A 19,072-nucleotide genomic window follows, 5' to 3' on the forward strand; every position below is an offset into this window, starting at 1 on the left:
ACATACCGAAGTTTTGTAGCATTATTTTTTGCGAGCACCTCGATAAGGGCAATACTTTCAGGAAATAAAGTGTTGCGTGCACGAATACTGCTTTGTTCCAGTGGGTGTACAACCTGAGCAAAAAGCGCTCCAAATACCTAAGATTGTACGAGGAGCTGTCATTCACTTGGGGTTGGGTCCAAGTAACACTTTTCTACGTGTTTGGAGACCTGAAGAATAGAGTGTTAAATACAAAGAGAACACTGGACCTTTATTCTCTACCGATGTGAATCAACAACCCAACTCAAAAACAGCCCAAGCTTTGTCCAGCAATCCCACTTCTGAACTACGGTTTCATCCTGGGCTATTTCCAGGAGGAAAGGGTCCGGAATCCATCTGTTGTAAGGTTTAGAAGAGCAGGTTTCAAAATGTTCTGGAAGAAATTCCATGATCTATTAATTCCATTTTTGTATGAACTTCTGAACCCCTTTGTATGCGTTCAATGCAGAGCAAGGTCAAAAGATATCCAAAAGCACCGAGTGTTAGTGGCACACTGCATAAGCAATCGTATGCCGTGTCTAGAGAGTAGGCTGGCAGAGCAGTATCTACACCCTTCAGAGGAGCACAGTTCACACGTCATTCACCGTGGACTGAGGAACTCCTGCGCATTCAGTTTAAACAGAGAACCCTTTCCTTGATCATGACTTTCCAAGAATTTCTTTTCCTCCTGAAGCTTTAGGGAAAAAAAAAATTCAACTCTTAAAGTACCAAAAAAATGTAGTTGAGTTGAATTTTTGGTTTTCAGGGGAAAAAAAAAAGTTCGGTCAACACAATGACTTCTCAAGAGACCTGCCTGATGGGTCAATTCCAGCCAAGGCAAAGAGGTTGGCTCAGAAAGTTATGGTGACTGTTTTGGGGGTATGGGGGGATTTTAAAGGGTTTATCGTGAGTCTCTTGAAGGACATGGATGGTCCTAAGGGCATTTAGGAAGAAATTTAATACATTGAAAACCGCATTGATGAGAGACATCCTGGGGAAGATTCACTGAGGGATTTTCTTTCCATTGTAACAATGAACCTGCTGATTCTTCCAGGGCGGCGAGGGCTTTTCTATGAGAATTTCCCTGAGAAACCTTCCCCTTCCACCCTAGAGCCCTGATCTTGCCCTTTCTGACTTCTTTGTGTTCTTCCGATGCAAAAAACATTGAAGGGAAATAGAACTTAAGTCCTTCAAGGTTGCCAAAACTGCAGGGTCAGCCTGTTATAAATAGAAGATCACAGAATTCTTTAGGAATCACAGAGGTTCTGAGGCTGTAATTCTTTATTGGAGCAGATAGTCCAACCTTTCTCCTGTGGCGTGGCTGGTGGGTTTGAACCTCTGATCTTGAAGTTAGCAGCCCAAAGCTTACCTAACAATGCCACTAGAGAAAGGAGAGAAAGCTGGAAACACTACCTCCAGAAGTCTACAGACCTAGGTGGAGAATATGTTGAGAAATAATTTTTATATGCGTAATAAAGGTTTCTATGATCTTGTAGCAAAACTTTCCAGCTATTGGAAATCCCATCTGTTTTCTGGTTGGCACAGTGTTTAACATGACTCTCAGTTTTCTTGTCTTTTTCATGGCTAATAACAAGTTGGCTTTTTTCCCTGGCCATCCATTATATTAGTAAAACAAATGTTTTAGATAAACCAACATCATCTTGTGTTCCCACCAAGTAAAAGTAAACAGTGAATGAAAATGTCTGTAAAATTTGTTTGTTAATCATTTTATTGGGGGTTCATACAACTCCTAACACAATCCATCCATCCATCCATGGTGTCAGGCACATCTGTGCGTTTGTTGCCATCATCATTCTCAACAACATTCTCTTTCTACTTGAATCCTCATTTTTTCCCTCCCTCTCTCATGAACCCTTGATGATCTATAAATTATCATTATTTTTTCATGTCTTACACTGTCCGACATCTCCCTTCACCTAATTTTCTGTTGTCTACCCCCCAGGGAAGGAGTTATAGGGAAATCCTTGTGATCGGTTCCCCCTTTCTCCCCCACCTTCTCCCTAACCTCCCGGCATCACCACTCCCATTACTGGTCCTGAGGGCATTATCTCTCCTGGATTCAAAATAAATTTATATCCCTTCCTAGCTTCTATAGTGCCTGTCATTCTAGATACAGTTAATCAACAATATACCACTCTCCATTCAACACTGCATGTTTAATATTTAGGATACCAGCACTTTGGAAAAATAGCCATATAAGCATTCCTTAATTCCATATAAGCATTTCCTACCTTCAATTCCAACTACCGATTCTAGGAAAATGAGTTGCCTCCATCCCCTCCTTCCCTCCCTAACTTCCTTCACTCCTGATTTAATTCTCCACCTCCAACAAGACTCGTGGAGGGGTGCTATGAAATATCTATAATTAAAAGGAGACTTCAAAGACAGTCAACTTTGAAATATTCTTAAGTGCTCTCTCTACTTTAGAAACATCCATTTGCATATCACCTGAGAATAATGTTTCCTTAATGACCAGTATGCTGAATTAAAGATATAAATTGACTTGTTTTTGCTGTGTTTTTCAAGACCACTTTGACTCTAGGTTGAAATTGCGAACAGTTAGTTGTCATTTAGGTATCTTATGTTTAAAGCTGATATGAGTTCAGAAACAGATTTGGAATGTACACCTGGAAGCCCTACTTTTCCAGTGTGGACCTGTGGGCCACCTACAGGTCCCTGCCCCCACGGGTTTTTACTGTACACACAGACGTGTTAGAGGCTTGACTAGCATTGTGTGATGGAGATTGCCTGACTGTTCTGCAGAAGGATGTGGTGCTAACTGAAATCACTATGACCTCAAGGACTACTGAAACATAGAGGATATTTGCTGCTCGGCTGAAAGTCCCTACTCCCCATAGAGATGCAGTTACTGTGCTTTTCTCATTGCCTCTTTCGGCAATATCTGCTTGCCGCTGCCACAGCTGTAGTGGATCTCTACTGTTAGTGTCCCTGTGATGTAGAGTAGATAGAGCTACAGGAAATAAGGACCTACTGCTTCTCCTCCGTCCTCACGTCATTGCCACTACCCATGCTGCTTATCTGAAGCTGGTTCTCTAGCAAATTCCCCAGAAGGAAAAATGCCTTGGGATTTTGATTATTTAAAATAGTTTGTCTGCATCTTTATACTCGAGTCAATTTGGCTAGATATTAAATCATTGGCTCACATTTTTTCTTTCTTTAATTATCTAAAATATCATTTTATTTTGATGTAGTGTTGCTACTGAAAGGCTGGTGATAATCTAATTTCCTTTTCCTTATAGATGATTTATTAGACATTTACTGATTTATTTTTTACTTAGCTACGCAAATGATGGTTTTCTTCCTCCCTTCCCCTTTTCTTTCCTCCCTCCATTCTTTTTTTACCTCCTCCTCCTCCCTCTCTCAATAGCTTAATAATTTGGTATTAGCTATCCTGGGTTAATTTTCCAAGTATTTGGTTCATCCTTTCTTTTCGATTTCTTTGTACTTCTGTGTATCTTTCTATTTCTGTTTTCCTAATTTATCACTTTCAATGTTCATTCTGTTTCATTTTTAGAGTATCCTTCTTCAAAGCTGTCCAGTATGTATACTGGATCTTTTTTCACCTTTCTTCAAGAAAGATAGAGTCTCTCTCCCATCTCTTCTCCTTCTTGTTCTACAATGCTTGTACCTTTCAAACTCGTGTTTGAGACACTGGCCATTCTTTTTGTGGGCTGTTGTGTTGCTTCTAGTGCATTCTTGATTCTGAAACAGTTTAATCCCTTATCTCCCAACACTTTCCTGACTCCTGTCAACGCACTTTTCCAACAATTCGATTCTCTGAGCATCTTGTCTCAGTTGTTCAAATTCCGTTTTAGATTGATCTTTGTAACCGCCAGCTGTTTAAAGGGTCTGCTTCCCTTTGTTTGAACCACCGGTACCGTGTTCACCTTGTTTGTGGCCGTGTCTTCCCGACAACTTGTCCTTGTCTGGAAAAGTCAGTCTGATCATCCGTTTACTCGTGAGCCATCACCTGGGATCAGACTATTCCCTCCTCTGTGGGTCGTTTGTAAACGGAAAGGATGGGCCTGGGGAGTGTTTCCAGCTGTGGGGACTTGGGTCCCCCTTTCTGCTGTGACCCCACGGAGATAAAAAATCATCTTGCATTTTCAGAAAGCTGCAGAGCTCCTCTGTCTCCCTTCCCGCTCACACTGAGGTCTGAACTTGCCTTCGGTTTACTCCTTTCACTCCCATCCGGACCACGTTCTTTGGGTCTCTTCCCAGCAGCTCTTCCTGAGAGCAGACTTTTATCCTGGGGACATAAAAAAGCTTGTCCCTTTGGGAAGTCCATCAGGTCCAGGCCAGTGGAGCGCAGTTCTCTGGAACTCAGACGCAAACTGCAGTCTGGGGAACTCAGAACCCCAGCTCCAGTTCCACACACCGCGCTCAGAGGGCCCCCATTCCAGGGGGCACGTCTGTAGGCTTCCTGTTCTTTGCTCTTGCGCGGACCCTGTTGCTTTCCTCCTACTTTCTCCCTCACAGAGGCTCATCCGACACAGGTCCTGACATGGCCAACGCTTGGTCCCACTCAAAGTGCATAGTTGTGGTTCCATCTGAGTCACCTACCCGTGGAATTTTAAGTTTTGCTACTTTAATTTGCTGTCTTTTTTTTATAGTGGGATTCAGGAAGGTGACCACATTTCACCACCATCTAAATGCATGTTTGCTTTAACTTGTTTTACAGGTGCTATTTCTAGAGTCGGGAGCCCTGGTGGCCCAGCGGTTACACACTGGGCTGGTCACCACAAGACCAGCGGCTGGAAGCTACCAGCCACTCGGGGGGAGAAGCATGAGGCTTTCTGCTCCCACAAAGAGGCTCAGTCTTGGAAGCTGACAGAAGCAGCTCGGCTCTGTCCAAGGCACCATGAGTTGGAGTCGACTCAATGGCACTACGTTTGGTGGTTTTCTTGCTTCCATTCCAAGAAAATCCAAAATGAGATACCATCTAACCCATAATCTAACCAATGCGACAGTGACGTATTCAGAAATCGGATCTAGATGGAGTAAAACTATTCATCTGTTCTTTTCTGCCAACTAATTGGATCACAGTCACGGCACCCATCACAAAGTCAATGGTAGAAATGAGTGGCTGAAAGTCTTACAGTTGACAGGGGACTATGCAGCTAGTTAATGGGACTTGATCAGAAAGGATTGCCACTCCACTGTGACTGACCAGGTGAATAGTCTGGCACTACTAAACAAGAGAAGGTGGTCAGGGGGAAATGTCATGAAGAGGGAACACGAAAACCAATGGTACCTTTATGACGAATGGTCACCTTTACTCACTTTGTCGCAGAAGACCTTGATCTGGCAATAGGCTCTGTGAATGGGCTTGTTGCTGCGATTGTTGTAACTGTACGTGTCGATCTGAATCATCAGAGGGAGGCCTTTCACTCCTTTCTGGGAGGAGAAGTCTGTGCTCAGGCAATTCACCGTGATGAAAATCTGAGGAGCGGAAAGGGACGGGAATGGCTCACACATCACGCTCCACTGCTAGCGCCCAAATGCTGGGGCCAGAGGCCGGCTGCTCATTTTAGACATTCGTAAAGGGTTTTTGGCTTTCACACCTTACCTTGATGCTGACCATTTAAATTACCTTCCTTAAAGTACATCAGGAAATTCTTAGGGTTTCGTTGTTGTTTTAACCTGTGTAGGTTACCTGGGGTGGGGAGCGGGGACTGAGTTTCCTCAACACATTAAAATTGCCCCTTCAAAGAAGGAAATAGATGAAAGAACTAGGAGGCAAAGGACATTTATAGAGATCTAAATACAGCCATTTGGTTATGTAAACATATTTATATTTGACGATGGGGAAACAGATCTATGTACATATATGCATAGGTTTATTATTAAGGTAACAGATGGACATTGGGCCTCTATTCAAGTACTTCCTCAACACAAGAACACTTTGTTCTATTAAATTGGCATTCCATGATGCTCACCTTCCCAACATGATCACTGAAGACAAAGCAGGTAGATAAGCAAATGTGGGGAAGAAAACTGATGGTACCCAGCTAACTAAAGATATAGCGTCTGGAATTTAAAGGCTTGAAGAAAAATAAGCGACCATCTAGCTCAGAAGCAATAAAGCCCACATGGATGAAGCACACCAGCCTGTGTGACCACGAGATGTGAAAAGGATGAGATATCAGGCATCAAGGACCCAGAACAAAGAAATCACCATTGTAAATGAGGGGGGGGGGGTGGAGTGGAGACCCAAAGCCCATCTGTAGGCTACTGGGCATCCCTTTACAGAAGGGTCACAAGGAGGAGACAAAACCAGTCAGGGTGCAGTGTAGCACCGATGAAACGTACAACTTTCCTCTAGTTCTTTAATGCTTCCTCCCCACCTCCGCACCCCCACCCCAATTCTACTTTACAAATCTGGCTAGACCAGAGCATGTACACAGGTACAGATAAGAGCTGGAAACACAGGGAATCCAGGACAGATAAAACCCTCGGACCAATATTGAGTGTAGCCATACCAGGAGGAGAAGGGAAAGGTGGGGGGAGATAGGGGGAACCGATCACAATGATCTACCTTTAACTCTCTCCCAGGGAGATGGATAACAGAAAAGTGAGTAAAGGGAGACATTGGAGGGAAGGTGGAGGAAGGAGGGGAAAAATGAGGAGCTGATACCAAGGGCTCAAGTAGAAAGAAAATGTTTTGAAAATGATGATGGCAACAAATGTACAAATGTACAAATGTGCTTGACACAATGGATGGCTGTATGGATTGTGATAAGAGTTGTATGAGCCCCAATAAAATGCTTTTTAAAAATAATAAAATAAAATTGTCCCTTCAAATAGTCGCATAATGTTCTTAATCTCTGACCCTCAGGATAATGGAAACACAAGATAAAATCATCTTGTGAACACTATCGCACTGGCTTTCAATTTTCCTTTCAACTTTAGATCCCTCCCCGAAAGGCAGGATATAAATACTAACCTTTTGGGTGTTTTGCTACTGAGAAAGCACAAGTGGAACTGCTGTAAGTCCACATGAAACAAGAGAAGCCACTTACTGCTTACATTAATGGTACACTAATGGATGTGAAAAGCTGCTTCCATTGGAATTATTTTCCACTGTATTTGGTCCCTCGATTTTTCATCTACTTCCTGAATGAAAACCTGAACTAAACCCTCTGAAACCACAGCAGTACCCCCAGAGACTCTGCAGCAAGCAAAGGCCCTCTACCAAGGACAGAACTGGAAATGTCATCCATGATTCTGACGGACCTACCAGGCCTGATCGAGTGCACCCTACGCCTATAGCTAACTTCTACAACCAGGCCCTTGGCTGTTGGTGCTATATCTCTCGGAAGATCATCTGAGTTCAGTTTGAGTACATCTCTGGACAAGAGGCACATCAAGGATTCGCCTTGTCAGTAGCATTCAACCCTACCCATGGGCCTTAATGACATGCTGATTACAGCAACCGCCGGTACCGCGCCACAAGCTCTTACATTATCTGCCACTTCTGAAACTAAGTGCCTAAGCAGATCCAAGCAATGTGTGTAACCTTTCACTCATCACCTAGTGTCCTTGTTCATGTAGTCACACTACACACACCTACTCCAGCCCACACGGAGCTGAGCACCATGGCTGAGACCAGTGTTTCCCCTAAGTGGGCAACACCGCCCCCTGGGGGTGGTGCTGAGTAATTTGATTTTTCTGAAAAGGAGTTGGTAAAACGAACAAGTTTGGGAACCCTACTGCTCCTTTTACATACATATATGTGTGTGTATGTGTGTATGTGTATATATATGTATATGTGTACGTGTATATACACACATACATAGTATATATAAGTATATACATATATTTTTTCACATGCCAGTTACAAATGGAAACGTTCGTTCTGGAGCCCATAATTCAGTGTGAAGTGCAGGTGCCTGCTTTTGCAGACTCCCCCTATTCCAGTGTCCCCCAGGGGGTGGTATCACCTCTCCAGGAAACACTGGCTTAGAAACATCCTCCTGCCTCTCACAGTGACAGTCCAAGGGAAACACAGATGGGTGACCCACCAATGGCCAATATAGAGGGGTCAACGCACCCCAGATGCAAAGCATGGACAGAGGCTACAAGAACACAGGGCAGCGCACTGAACCCGGAGGGCAGTAGTGAAACACAAAACCCACAGAGACATGGGGTTCAGAGCAGGGAGTCCATAAACGCGTGCCCATTCTTGAGTCATTGTGGAGACGGCTTAAGACGGTAGCCTCCCAGGATACAGGGGAGCCATGTCCTGAAAACTCCTATGCAGAAAGATGCTGCTGCCCCGGATTCTCATGTCAGATTTCCCGGGTAAATGCCCTTCTCCCCTCAGGTCATCTAGAGAGAACATGCTACCCGTTGCTCCTGGAGATGCCCTAGCTGCAGAGAAGTTTATTCAACCTTTACTGAGGCAGCCACTATTTTTAAGCATCTTCTGGTTGCTGGTGGCTTAGTGGTTACACTGTAGTCTGCTAGCCGCAAGGTCACCAGTTCAAAATCACCAGCCACTCAGATAGAAAGAGGAGGCTCTACTCCTGTAAAAAGTTGTTTCCCGGAACACACAGAGGCAGTTCTATGCTGCCCTCTAGGGCCACGATGAGTCGGAATCACCCTGACGGCAGTGAGTTTGGTGTTTGGGTTCCCCAGTTCCCGAGACAGCATAAACGCACACCAGTCCCTGCATCCACAGAGGACCAGGCCTACACGGGAGGGGCCAGAGGCAACACGATAGTGCTCTAGTGATGACACTAGCTTCACGTAGTGCTGCTCTGCAGGTCGGGGCGGGAGGGCAAGAAAAAGTAGACTTTTCTAGCAACACCTGACTCCTTTGATGACTAATGTGGGTCTCGTAGCCAGAATGCATAAAACAGCTGGATGTCAGCAAGTCAAGCGATCACTCCTTTGCGCTGTGCGGCTGCCCACAATCTACACCAGTGGCTTCACGTAGCAGTCTGCCTGCTGGTGCCTGGAACCCGCATGAGCCTCAAACTAGATTAGTTGTTGTTGTTTCCCTTGCACACTCCTCATAAAGCCTACTTACTAAGGCAAAAGCCAAACGAGAAAGGTGTTCTGAGGACGGTTTCCTACGTTATTCGCATTCACCGGTGGGCCACTAACGTGCCCATGCATCACTGCCGCTGGGAATACACCGGGACCGGCAGGAAGCAGTAGTAAACGTGGCCTCAACACTCAGCCTCAACTCAGAGAGCTGGGGCGAGGGGTCGTGTGTTTCCAAGGGCACTTGAGCAGGACAGACCCACAGAAGCGCAGAAGCTTCCTGCTCATACACCACAACACAGAGAGGAAATCTTTGGAAGAGCAATAAGCAGTCACCAGCAGAGAAGGTGCTTATAGGTCCAATGGGCCGCCCTGCCGCAGACCCCACCCAGAGACACTTACACAAGCGCTTCTTAATGGAGACAGGGTCCTCAGCAGAAGGCCACTGGACTCTCTCTGATGGGTCAGAGGGAACCATAGGGGATTCTGCCGGCTCTGTTGGCAGACAGGGATTTTAGAACAGGGTCGGCAGCTCGTTCCTGGCTCCCTGACCCAGCAGCAAAGCACAGCTTCAGTGCCCGATGGCATCACTCAGCCTCGCTGGGCTGCACTCAAGGCTCAGCTGGTTGAACTGTAGCTGCAGCTAAGCGGGGGGCGCGGGGTTGTGCGGAGACGCCTGGAAGGGCAGTGACCAGAACCTGGGCTAGGAAACTGATAAGCAGTCATTAAGTTTCATCTCGCAAACCCAACTTCTTAGCCGTTTACCTGTAAAGCGCTTGCTTGTAAACGCGGACTAAGAGAGACTCTGGGAACAGACCTGACTTCCCCCTGCCCATCCGAGGCCGGCCAGGCACAGAAAGGTGCTCGGTGATGAAAAGAGGTCATAAGGGACAGGAACAGAGGGACTGCTGCTTGGGTGGTGGTGATGTTCCAAACCCACGTGGCTCGTTTCCTCTGATCCCAGGAGTGCTTCACTTATAGGTTAGAATAGTCTCACGGCATCCGCTGTTTGCCCGCAAATGACAGCTGCCATTTGACGCCAGCCGTGGTCACAAGTTTTAATACACGTGTTTGTTATAATGCACTACAGTGCCTTGTTATTGAGACAGGAAAATAAACGTCTACACTATAAGGACCAGAGCAGATGCACACTGCTTTTTCAAAGAGCAACTTTGATTTGGAAATAGATTTGGCGATGCTTACCTAAAGTTGTACATGTGATTAATGCCACCCAAGAGTAGACATTCCGTGTGTATTACTGCAATAAGAAAAATGCATTTAAAAGAATAGAGCGGATAATAACAACTTGGGAGGAACAAGTGTCGGTACTGATGGATGAAAGGCCCGTGTTGTACTTCCTACAGGGGACCAGGGACAGGCGGGGTCACTACCGAGTGAGACTCATGAACATGCACATACCGGTGAGCTCCAGACTGTTATATTCAGTGGATATATAACCCCAATGGGTTTGGGGTCAGTTTTGTTTGTTTGTTTACCTGTTTGTTTAAAGAATTGGCCATTAAAGTAAGTAGGACTGCAATTCGGGGCTTCAAACTCATAACTTGGGTTTGATGTACTGTTTACTTTCTTCTTTAAACAACTGTATTTTGCACTTCAAGCAGGTCTCTATGACTAAAGATTGAGAAAGATATTTATATCTCCAAAGCTATTTGTATTCTAAAGAGCTCTTTCCCAAGAAATTAGATATGCGTCAGTAACTAAATTATAGGTGAGAGGGTAGGGGGAAGTAGGGGGAGAGGAGGGGAGGAAGGGGAAACCGATGACAATGACAGACACACAACCACCACCACCACCCTGGGGGATGAGCAGCAGACACCGTGGGGGAAGGGAGACAGCAGTTGGTAAGATATGAAAATAATAATAATTTATCATTTAGCAGGGGGTCATCAGGGTGGGGGAGGGGAAAGAGAAGCTGATGCAAAGGGCTCAATAGACAGTAAATGATTAGAAAATAATGATGGCGACATATATACAAATATGTTTGATGCAGTTGATGTATGGACTGTTATAAGAGGAACGTTGGTGGATTGGATCCACTGACCTTACGGTTAGCAGCCCAGTAATTAACCCACCATTCCACCAAGGCTTCTGTACCCCGCCTCCCCGCCCAAGAAACTCCCTGCCATTGAGCCAGTTCTGACTCATGAGGCCTTCTGTTCCCATAAAGTCTTGGAAATCCACAGGGCAGTTCTACTGGCCCTATAGGGACTGCCCTGAGGCTCCAGCCATTAGGGATTAACTAGCTCAGATTTAGGCCCAAAGAGAAGCCTTTTTTTTTTTTTTTTTAACCAAAATGGTAACAGTAAGGGAGGAAGACAGGGCTTTCTACTCCCATGGTGGGAGACTCACCGGGGCAGTTCCCCCTTGTCCCACGGGGATGCTAGGAGTCAGCGGCAGTGAATTGGGTTTGGGAACAGGGCACACATAGGTCTGTATTTTGCTTTTTAACTTTAACAAGACAATTGAACGATAACTTGCTCTCTCTGTCTGAAACAGTAGTGATGTCTTTCACCTGATGTCATCGCCAGAGCCGTCAGCTCATAACCAAGGCTGCCGTGCATGCCTCTGTGTTGCCCCCACTGCCTTGTACGGAGGCCGTGTACAGCCCATAGCACTATTTCTACTCTGATGCCTAGCTTCATTCTGCTGAATCGGCTCTCTTCGCCCCTTCTCAGCAGTTGTTGTGACGTGGCATCAGATTGGCTAGGACCCACAGCGACCCTGCACACAACAACACGAAACTCTGCACGATCCTGCGCCGTCCTCACACCTGTCCCTATGCCGGAGCCCGCTGACGCAGCGACTGGTCAGTCATCTTCCTGAGGGCCCTCCTCTTCTTCACCACCCTCCCCTTGACCAAGCATGAGGTCCTGCTCCAGGGACTGCCCTCTCTCACAGCACGTCCAAAGTACGTAGGGACCTGAGCAGAAGTTCTCCAATTGTGTGTGTAGTGGACTCCCAGGGGACATCAGGCCCGTCTCCCACCTATCTGCTTCAGCAGGTCTAAGGTAGGGTAGAAGTCTCCTGAGGGTACGGACAGTTAATGTACTACCTGCAATGTGTCCAAGTTCAAAGCTACCTGGTGGGGTCTTGAAAGAAAGTCTTGGCAAACTACAACAAAGGCTGTCACTGAACACGCTGTGCAGCACAGTAAAGCTCCTCTCTGGCACACACAGGGTCACCGGGAGTCAGAACCAATCCCCTGCCAACCGTTAGGGCGAGGTCCAAGGATGTGCCAGGTCAGGCAAGTTCCCAGAGCGATATGGAGATGGCTGGTGGAGGGCCCAATTTGAAAAGCTACGCCCCAAGAGTACCTGACTTCATGCGCCATCTCCTCCTGGGGATCTTCTTTTGCCCCCTCACGCTACGCCCTTCTCTCCCTACTTTCTGACCATCTGTCCTGTCCCTCTTCTTCCCCAGCCTCCCAAGGGGAATGCACAACACCCTGCCCTATACTTTTTGCGCAGACTCCATACCAAGACCTCCACAATCGCTCACTTCCGAGCTCTATCATGCTCTTTTTCTGAGCATCTCTAACTTCTCTCCTGAGCGAGCACCCTGCTCGCCTTTGCTTCCCGCGCCTTGCCCGGCTGACCATCCAGGTCTGTCACCTGGCCTGCTCCCCTCTCACACGCCGACCATCTGAATTCTGCCAGAGCCTGAGCACGCAGTCTGCAGCTATCCGCTGCCTCGAACCTTCCCTGGTGGCAAGGAAAGATGATTTCTCTACAGCTGAGGAATATAGGAGTAAAGAGATTGGTTTCTCTCTCTCTCTCTCTCTCTCTCTCTCTCTCTCTCTCTCTCTCTCTCTCTCTCTCTCTCTCTCGTTCAGTGTGTGTGTGTGTGTGTGTGTGTGTGTGTGTGTAGGGGGCAAACAGAGAGGAAGGAAGGAAGGAAGGAAGAAAGAAAGAAGGAAAAAGATTCAGAGAAGAGATAGAGCAATAATGGCTGAATGTTAACAGTGAGGAAATCTAAGTGAGTGGTGTTCCGTGTTATTCTTTCAACTTTTCATTTAAAGTCCCCCCCAAAAAAGGGGGGGACAATCAAAAGAAAACAACAGTTATCTCTCACTTCCTAACTCTCCCGTTTCCCTCTGCTCCAGCCACTGTCCCCGTCTGCCTTGTGTGATGATTTTTTTATAGCTATGTCTCGGTTCCGTGCTGGAGCAAGCCTCATTGGTCCATGGGAACGCATGTTCCCTGGTGAGAGAGCCTGGAGAGGACGTCGTTAGACGGGCCTCTAAGTGAGCAGGGCGGCTTGGAAAGAGCAGGGTTCCAGACCCCGAGGAGAGCCCACGCTGACATCCACACGGTGTGCGCTAGCTGTACAGCGTTAGCCGCGCTGGCCACCCTCTCGCTGGGCTTCGGATTCCTCTACTGTCCTGTGAAAAATAATATCCACTTACGAGACAGGCGCAGCGTCAAGGGCCTGGCAGACTGCCTGGTGTGTGGTCAGCGCTGAGCAAATATTAGTCATGGTGCATGTACACACTGCCGCTCGGTGAAGCCCAAGTTTGGGTTCTAACTCTTTGCACACACGCAATGCATACCTGTGACCTACAGATCCCTCGGCTGAATGCAGTTCAGAAACCATGGCCCTCTGCCTGTCAGCAAAAGACTACGCCAGCCGTTGATATCTTCTTCAGTGAGATGTGCCCCAAAGATGAGTCTTTCTCTATGTGAACTAACTCGAGTTTACAGCTTTCCCTCCGAGCCATTACCATATAAAACGAGAACAAAGGCCTGGCTTTGTTTAAGTTCAATACCAAGGACTCCAGTAAATGTTTACCTTTCCCTTTTAAAGCTTCCTTCGCCCATACCACGCCCCAGCAAACACCTTGAAAATGCCATTTGCTCTGATTCTCTTTGTGTATCTTGACCTTTCCAGACCCCTACCATGGAGTCTCCCCTGCCCCACGTCTTTACTTTTGAGATCATGGAGACGCCCTAGATTATTCTCTAACCTTCCGTAGGGTGGCTTGTTTATAATTGAGCCTTACATAAATGAAAAAGTTTAAGGGTAACTTTTGTTTTTGTTTGGTTTGGTTTAAATCAGTAAAAGCTATCAAATTTATGACCCCCACCCCCACCTCCCAGGCCATCTTGTAAGCAAAATGATAAATTATCAGGAAAATAATACCAAACCTTCTGGGGTAAAAATAAGAGAGGTCAAGAATGCACACGGCACTGGCAAGCAAGGGTCCCTTTGTTCAATCCTTCAGTTTTTCTTTCATCCTAAGATCAATATTTACATATCCTCTCTCCTACATCAATGCCCAGGACAGACAGAGAACATTCTCCATTTAGAGACATGCCATCAGAAGCCGGGATTCACCAAGACTACCAAATGTCTAATTTTCTACAGTGCTGTTCATCACACTGGGGGCGGGGGGGGGAGGGTATTTTATTAAATATTCTAGACCCAAAAGAGTGGTCGAAGTGGAAGAGAAAGAAGAGGGGAAATAGAGAAATAATAAATTTGAGACAAGTTGGATCTGCATTAATCTGGCCCTAAATTTCAAGCCAGTGTTTCAATTCATATAACCTTATTTTGCACCAGAAAGAGATGCGATGCTGTGTACAAGAAGGTGGGGGTGCTTCTGTGTCATCAAGTGGACTCCAACTCAGAGGGAACCCATTACAAGGATCTACATATAACCTCCTCCCCGGGGGATGGACAGCAGAAAAGTGGATGAAGGGAGACATTGGACAGTGTAAGACATGACAAAATAATAATAATTTATAAATTACCAAGGGCTCATGAGGGAGGGGAAAAATGAGGAGCTGGCACCAAGGGCTCAAGAAGAAAGCAAATGTTTTGAGAATGATGATGGCAACAAATGTACAAATGTGCTTGACACAATGGATGTATGGATTGTGATAAGAGTTGTATGAGGCCCCAATGAAATGATTTAAAAAAAAAAAAGTGGATTCCAACTCATAATGACCATTTCAGTCAGAGTAGAGTTTCCAAAGCTGAAAAGTACACACAATAAAAGCTTTCTATGTTTTATTAAACACCACTAGAGGCGTCCTGGTAGCCGCTAACTGCAAGGTCAGTAGTTTGAACCCACCATCTTTCCAGGGGAGGAAGGTGAGTCGGCCTGCTCCTGTGAAGACTGAAAGCCTCACCATCAAAGAGGCAGCTCTACTTGGTCCTACGGAGTCACTCTGAGCTGGAATCAGCTCCATTCAGAAGCAGGTCACCTGGTCTTTTCTTCCTCGGAGCCGGTGGGTGTGAACTGCTAACCTTTCAATTAGCAGCTAAACCATTAACCATGGTACCATCAGGGCTCCTTCCAAGATACTTAGAATCCCTACCACCCTACACCTCGTTTAGTCATTATCCAATATCCATTATCCAATAGTCACTTTAGCATAGTGAAAACCCGTCGCTCCAGCAGCAAGGACTCCGCCCAGGAACAATACACACATGACAGTAACACGCGCCAAGGTGTGAGATGCTGGGCTTTGATGGTTATGGTTATGTGTCGACTTGGTTGGGTCATGAGCCTCAATGGCTTGGTGGTTAGGTAACAAAGTAATTTGGCAGTTATCTAACGATGCAATTTGGCAAGTACGTAATGATGTAGTCAGCCTCTATTGTGGCATAACACTGATTTTCACATATCGCCCTGGTCTGTGGAACCTCACCATGCGGTTACGTGAGGAGAGCGTTTATTCTCTCTGATGTACAATTGTTGAATATCTCTGCTCAAAGCACGGCAGTTTCTACCACGCAGTAAGTTGAGGTCCTGAAACTAGGATCATGAGGTCAGACCCCTCCCTTTTTTTCTTGTTTCTCCCCACCAGCAGCTGGTGGAACCACAAACTGGGTTTGGCTTGCTGACCCCCAGCAGTGGCTCAAAGGACATCCCTGAGAAAGAAAGGGTTAATCCCTCCGGAGAAAAGGAAGAACACTGAATGGTTTTCTGTGGTCAAAACCAGCCCTTGCAAACGACAGCTCCTCTTCCCTCTCACCACATGCAAAAAGCCCACTGCAGGACCGCAGACCAGGACACACAAATGTGTCTTAGGTCCAGAGCAGCTGCAGGCCAAGCTGAAGCCATAAAGGAATCCCATGTTCTTCCCGATCGTTGGATTCACAAACATACAGGATAACTTATTACTCTCAGCTCTCACGGGCATTTTCATTCCCATCCGAGCGCACCCAGGTTCCATCCCTGTGGCTAGGTCTTGGATCTTAGATGTAATCTCCCTGATACAAAAGCAAAATCAGATGCAAAGGTAACAAGTGAGGCCAAAAATGTTAGAGAAATAAAGGCCCAGGAACAGTATTAAAATCCACTCCACCACCACCTTTGACGTGCCCGACCATTAAAAAATTCCACTTATAAATTCAATTCATTTAAAGAATACAAAGAGACTTGAGCGGAAAAGACTTGGTCTATAAAATGAACATTGCTTATGTGTGAATGTTTGCTTTTGTTTATCAAATTTCTGAAAGTTGCACATGTACCAGCAGCTGCAAAGAGTTCATGGAAAAACAGAATGAAAAAATAATGAAAATTTTGCACAGAATTTATGAAGCCCCCTCATGTATTAAGCAACCACTAAGTTCCTTCTCTGATAACCATCACTTCATCAGGCTGTTAGCCACAAGGCCAGCAGTTCGAAACCAGTAAAATGAGACTGCAACAATTTAGTCTTAGGAAACCATAGGGGCCGTTCCACTGTGTCCTATGAGTTGGAATTGGTTCGGTGGCAGTGTGTTTGGAGTTTGGGTTTTTTATCTGTGCTTTGGTATGGTATAAAATTTTTAAGATAAGAAAGTATTAGAGCATTAAAGAAAGGTACACAGGTATGAGATGGATGAAATAGTGTGGAAATTAAGCTTAGGAAACATGGGAAAGGAGTTACAGAGAAACTGAGAACAAAGACATTTCGTGTATAAAGACACAGAGAATATGCTGAAATATTTCAGAATTACATTACAGAGCATACTCTGATCTATAACCAGTGGTGAGGAAGGGAGGAAATGACTGTGCAACTGAGACCACTCACACACACATCCCCTCAGTTAATGGAGACAAGCAATCTCAAGTAGCCCTCGCTCCCAGAGGCATTCTGGTCAATGACATGTGCAGTATGACCAGATAACATGCTGGGTGGTAAAAACCTGGATAGGGAGAAACCTTGGAGCCAACTTTGAATCTGAAGTGTTGGACCAGCAAGTCTATTTTGGCTTGGAGTGGAGACTGGGGAAAAAGCAAGGAGACCTATGTGAATGATTTACTCAAGAAAATGGAACTGATCATTGATTTTCTTTCTAGATCCACATAGATTGAGCCCTATTGAGTCTTTGAGAAGAAAACTCTTGGCATGATCTGGGTTAAAAAAAAAAAAAAATTCCCCACTATTGGTGTAGGGATGAGAAGCCGGAACTTGGGACTCAGAAGGAACTGGGGACAAGGGGACATCTCTGTCCCTTTGCCTAACCTGCAGTGCCCGGTGTGTAGAAAGGACACCAGGGGAGTCAGGGTCTGAGAAGCACAAGAAGTATCCTCAGTGCCCCTAATTCCATTCTCAGGTTTGACAGCTCCAACCGCACCACGAACATTTATGAACAGAGCAAAAACACACGTCTCGCCTTTGTACTGAGTCATTGCAATTCCTGTCTGCACGTTCCCTGCCCAGCCCCCAAAATTCAGGAAGAAGGTTCGCCTCTGTTCTGGCACAAGCCGGGGACAATACCCCAAAGTGCCCTCCTGCAACTGAACACAGGCTGGCAGAAGAAGCTGGGCGACAGATTTCGTCCCGTTTGTACAAATAAAAGCACTAGGCCACCAAGCTGCAGGGGGAAAAACAACCCTATGACTAAAGTACAGTAGTTTGGTTTGGTTTGGTTTCTGCCCTAGAGACAGTTGAGAATGGGTCCTGCTGATTGGCTGCTTGGTGGTGGAGCGAGTGAGAGAGAGGAGCATGCTCGCTGAATGGAACTAACTCGCCAGGACTCAGATGTAGGCAAGTGAAGGAGGAGTTGTGGAAAGTGGCCCCTTCCTATCAACCGTGGGAAGGGCGATGCACCGAAACGGGGGTAGAAGGAATGGGTATGGTGTTCCCTTGAACAGACACAAAGCAGAAGCTTATGCCTCAAAGCTAGCACAGAACACTAAGGAGCATCGATCTCAGTGCACTGCTCTGTGGTCACATGAGGGATGCCTTTGTGCACCCTGAGGTTGGTTCAATGTTGAAATCCTCGTGAACGCAGAGAACAGTGCTGCAGTGCTGGATAAAGCTGAGGGGCCCGGTCTCAAGAATCTCCCTGGAAGCGTGGGAGAAAGGGAGCCTGTAATGAGGGTTTGCTGCGCTCCCGCTCCGGAGGATGTCATGGGCTGCAGAGAGGCAGCGATCGGTGCCAGGAATCGGAGCTCTCCTGTTGCAATCACTCAGTAGGGTCTTGCGTGGGAATGCCTCCGCTCAGGGATTAGTGGCCAACAATGCACAGGCCTGGTGAAGGAGGGGAAGGGGGAAAACTTACAACAGACTTTTCAAGAAGTGTCAGGGGGTGGGAAATTCAAAATAGGCTTTTTAATGGGAGTCCCGGAGCAAAGGTTGCATGGCAGTCCTGCCATGAGAATCATAGTCTGACAGTTATTGGTTGTGACTGCCAACCCATAGCAGCCCCACCCGGGAAACAGAACAAAACACTGCCTGGTCCACACCTTCCACCTGACCACCTATGGTCATTCTGCTCTATAGACTTTCCATGGGCTGATTTTCAGAACGAGATCACCAGGCACTTCGTTCACTGTAATCTGGAGGCTTCTCTGAAACTCTCCAGCACCACGATGACACCAAGCCCCTACTTCTGAGGGAGGTGACTGTGCATAAGTTCTGGGGCGCATTGGCTCAGAGAGGGCAAGTCACAAGGCCACGTGCCAGGACTAGTACCTAACTGACCAAGGCCCTTCTCATGGCTCCCCAGCACCCAAGCTCCCATCTCCACCCATGTCCAAGAGGTGGTTGTATGACCCTCG

General features: G+C 46.4%; 1 protein-coding gene across 1 annotated transcript in view; it reads right to left on the bottom strand.

Moving 5' to 3' along the window:
• GRHL2 (grainyhead like transcription factor 2) overlaps positions 1 to 19,072 on the bottom strand; it is a 157,624-nt gene that overhangs the window by 31,399 nt on the left and 107,153 nt on the right. The window contains exon 9 of the mRNA XM_075550820.1: positions 5,344 to 5,502. Within this exon, the coding sequence (XP_075406935.1) occupies positions 5,344 to 5,502 (159 nt within the window). The remainder of the gene's footprint in view (positions 1 to 5,343; positions 5,503 to 19,072) is intronic.

This window comes from Tenrec ecaudatus, chromosome 5 (assembly GCF_050624435.1).
Source record: "Tenrec ecaudatus isolate mTenEca1 chromosome 5, mTenEca1.hap1, whole genome shotgun sequence".
In the NCBI taxonomy this organism is placed as follows: domain Eukaryota; kingdom Metazoa; phylum Chordata; class Mammalia; order Afrosoricida; family Tenrecidae; genus Tenrec; species Tenrec ecaudatus.